At 35.0% G+C, this 4,019-nt stretch overlaps 1 protein-coding gene across 1 annotated transcript in view; it reads left to right on the top strand.

The window, feature by feature from the left end:
* LOC106880365 (ribosome biogenesis regulatory protein homolog) overlaps nt 1-3,372 on the top strand; it is a 27,263-nt gene extending 23,891 nt beyond the window's left edge. The window contains exons 9-10 of the mRNA XM_014930252.2: nt 1,232-1,368; nt 3,209-3,372. Of these exons, the coding sequence (XP_014785738.1) occupies nt 1,232-1,368; nt 3,209-3,338 (267 nt within the window). The 3' untranslated portion in view covers nt 3,339-3,372. The remainder of the gene's footprint in view (nt 1-1,231; nt 1,369-3,208) is intronic.
* Nucleotides 3,373-4,019: the final 647 nt, after the last annotated feature.

Raw genomic sequence — 4,019 nt, 5'->3', positions numbered from 1 at the left:
AGACAAGTGGTTAGTGAGAGCTGTACAAGCCATGTACAGGGATGCTGTCAGTAAGGTGAGGGTTGGCAACGAATATAGTGAAGAATTCCGGGTAGGGGTCCACGAAGGATCAGTCCTCAGCCTCCTCTTATTCATCATAGTCCTCCAGGCAATAACAGAGGAATTCAAGACAGGATGCCCCTGGTAGCTTCTCTATGCTGATAACCTTTCTCTAATAGCCAAGTCACTATGAGAACTAGAGAAGTTTCAGGTGTGGAAGCAAGGTCTAGAATCGAAGGGCCTTAGAGTCAATCTAGCAAAAACCAGTCTTAGTAAGTAGGAAGGCAGACAAACCACAAATCTCTTCAGGTAGATGACCCTGCTCGATCTGTAGAAATGCGTAGGTAGAAACTCCATAAGATGTGTGGCAAATGCTCAGGAGCAATAAGCACTGAAAATGTGCAGAAAACAGCTTCTGTTACATGCCAGGGAGAAAAACTAGAAATAGTTGATAGCTTCCATTACCTAGGTGGCCAAGTCAGTAGTGGGGGTGGATGCTCTGAGAGTGTAGCTGCTAGAATAAGAATAGCCTGGGCAAAGTTCAGAGAGCTCCTACCTCTGCTGGTGAGAAAGGGCCTCTCGCTTAGAGTAAAAGGTAGACTGTATGATGCATGTGTGAATAGCCATGCTATATGACAGTGAAACATGGGCTGTGACTGCTGAGCACATGCGTATACATTATAAAAATACTGTAGAACAACTTAGTGTAGGTTTGTCATAATCTGTTGCTATGGTAATTTTACATGCTTCACCATCTCTCAATTGGTGTGGCTACATTTTGAGGTGAAATAACACACTTTGTGCTTATCTATATTTATGAAAATGGAAGTAAAAGAGCAACATAATTTTGTGAAACTAAATTCCATTTATCGTTCCTTTTAGTCCTCTATTTAAATTTTTTTTCATTGTTTTACATCTCATCTTCCAGTTCTTTACATCCAGAATTCAAATTCTGCCTCGGTTGACTTCACCTTTCATCTTTCTAGGGTTGATAAAATAAATGTCAGTTGAGTACTGAAGTTGATGTAATCAACTAACACTTCTCCCCCCAAATTTCAGGCCTTGGAACTATAGGAGCAATAATTATTATATATCTCTATTTAATCCATGTATTTTTTTTGGTAAGTCAATGAAAACAACTTATTTAAATGTCCAGATTGATCTTTAGCTTTATTAATTGTCTTATTTTTAGTTTGCACCCAATCATGGGGATATCAAAGAAGAAGCATCACATCAGTTGGGTCTTTTAAAGAAAATCGCAAATAAAAAACCAATTATTGATGTTACAAAAGCTACCAATAAACAGTTACATGAAGATGAAGTTGCTAGGTAAGTTCTGCCTGTTTTTATCACTAAATTTTTAACTATGACAGTTTCTCTGTTGTTCTGTTGAATGTGTAATATTAGTTAGTATACACAAACAACAGAGTACAAATAAGCTGAGAGAAAAACTGGATATAAGGGGATTTGAATGTATTACGCAAGAGAAAACGGTGCTGGTACATGCATGAGATATATATGGTGATTGACAACTATTTAAAGAAGATATAAGTGCTTGAAATAAATGGAAGCAGTGGGAGGAGACCTACGAAAACATGGTAGGAAATGATGAAGATTAATCTCAAAATTTGGAGCTCCTTGAAGGAGATGACAATGGACCACAATGATTGGTGGTCTGTGGGACTAGAGAAAATTGTCACATAACAAGCATAGTAAGATGATTGTCAAAATGGTGACAGTGATGAAGACTGGGGTATATATATCTACATTTGTGTTTTCCACTTATTTTGTACTTGTTAAGTTGACATTTGCTGTCGCCACCTACCTAATTGATGACTGCTCTCTTTCCTATTCACTCTACCATACTGTCTTTGTAACGAGCAGTAACATTGGATCTCAATATTCAACCCCCACCTCATCATTCATATCTTTTCATCTCTCTCTTCCATCACAAAACCTGTTTAGAGAAGTATTGCATGGTATCTATTAGTGTCAGATACACCCCTCTATCATTATACTGTACATCTAGCTGTTACTCTTTCTTTCCCAAATCACTTTATTAACGTGCATCACTCTGTAATGCTGTCTTGCACAAAAGCAAAAATGATTTCCACATGTGACTCATACACAGTTTGTAATGGTTGGCTGTAATGATCCTAATGCCAGTAAGATGCTGTATGTATTGTTAACAGTGCTGATTTAAAACCACTGGTTAATTTGTTTGTTTCAGACATAGATCATTGAAACACATTTACTACAATATCAGTGATTCTGGGATTTTGCTAGACTTCATTGGCAGTGATTGGGATTCTTTCAGCTGAATGTTAATGTTTTTATGTATTTAAACGCAACTGCAATAAAGTTGCTAAATTAAAAAAATAAAGTGATTTTTTCTGTACAAGTCAAAGGCCAAAACCAAAATGATAAAAAAAAAAACATACAAGTATTATACAGTAATAATGATTTGCCTCTTGTAGGACCAGATTATTTCTGTTTTAGTTCTCTAAATGTCTTTTATTTTTTTTGAATAGGATGATGGGGCAAGTGCTGGTTTTTCAAATTTCTTTATTGTCAGATATATTTATCTGTGCCAAAGCCAGTAATATCTACTGCTCACATGTTTCTAAGAAAAACAAACTGGAAATTGGATAATAATTAAATAATTTTAATTGAGTAATTAAGAAAAGATGCAAGCTTAATGTTTTAGTCTATGGGTATGAAGAGGACCTTCTAGAAAGGTTAAGAAAATATCTCTGGCTATAACAATAATGTTGCAGAGGTCAGAGTGTCTTCTTGCAACTGAACTACAAATCTTCTCTTTTCACTAAATTTGGGGATTATTATCAATTTCCTGTTAAAGTATTCTTATTCTTTAGAATGAATAAAATCAACACTTTGGCATTTAAACTGGCCTTATCTGGCCAACTATTCCACCTGTTTTATGTTCATACAAGCCAGATCCAGCCTCTCACACCTACCCTACTATGTCGTGAATAAATAAGCACTATATTTGACAGAGTTAATCTGAATGCTTAAGGATTAAGATTAAAGAAACAGTAGTGTACAAAAATTATATTTAGATCTTTCTCCTGCTGAATATTTTTACCAATTTTTATTTCATGTTTAGAAATTGAGTTCAAAATTTCTTAAAATTATTTTTATTTTTCAGATCCAAAGTAAACAAAATAAATCCCAAAAAGAAATTTAAAGAAGGATCAAAGAAGGCCAAAAAAGTGGAAAAACATTTTAGTAAAAAAGCATTAAAAGGTAGAACATTAGGGAAGAAAAGAAGACGTTGAAATTGTTAATAAATATCCTACATTATAAACTTGAGTTTTCTTACACCATTGTCTTTGTATGGAGGTCTGAGTTTTCCCTAACTTTTATTATTGTGTAACAGGATTAGTATGTTTTTATTTTTGTCAATATTGATTTCAAATTTTGGCACAAGGCCAGCAATTTCAGTGCAGTGGGTAAGTTGATTACATCGACCCCAGTATTCATATGGTACTTATTTTATTGACTTTGAAAGGATTAAAGGTAGAGCTCAACCTTTGATGGAATTTGAACTCAGAATGTAAAGACAGACGAAATGTTGCTAAGCATTTTGCCTGGCATATTAATGATTCTGTCTGATTGCCATCTTTATTAAAATAAAGCTTAGAAATTCTAAAAAAAGAAATTAGTCCAGTACATTATCATCATTATTGTTTTAATATCCACCTTTCCATGCTTGCATGGGTCAACTGGAAGTTGTTGAGACAGTTTCTCCAACCAGTTACCTTTCCTATTGCCAACATTCACCTGTTTCGAAGCAAGGTAATATTTCCCCATGACCAGAAGGTTGGAAACAAAGGACCCTGCTTGCATGATGGTGACACTTGTTTATTACTGGCTCACTACAATAGAATTGAGATCCTAAAACCAAAGTGTCACATAAAAAGCATTGGTGTGGGTGTTGGTCCCATGTAAAAAGCACT

The sequence above is a fragment of the Octopus bimaculoides genome, chromosome 3 (assembly GCF_001194135.2).
Source record: "Octopus bimaculoides isolate UCB-OBI-ISO-001 chromosome 3, ASM119413v2, whole genome shotgun sequence".
NCBI classification, from domain to species: domain Eukaryota; kingdom Metazoa; phylum Mollusca; class Cephalopoda; order Octopoda; family Octopodidae; genus Octopus; species Octopus bimaculoides.
The sequence above is the reverse complement of the archived record's forward strand: the minus strand, read 5'-3'. Positions and strand labels throughout refer to the sequence as shown.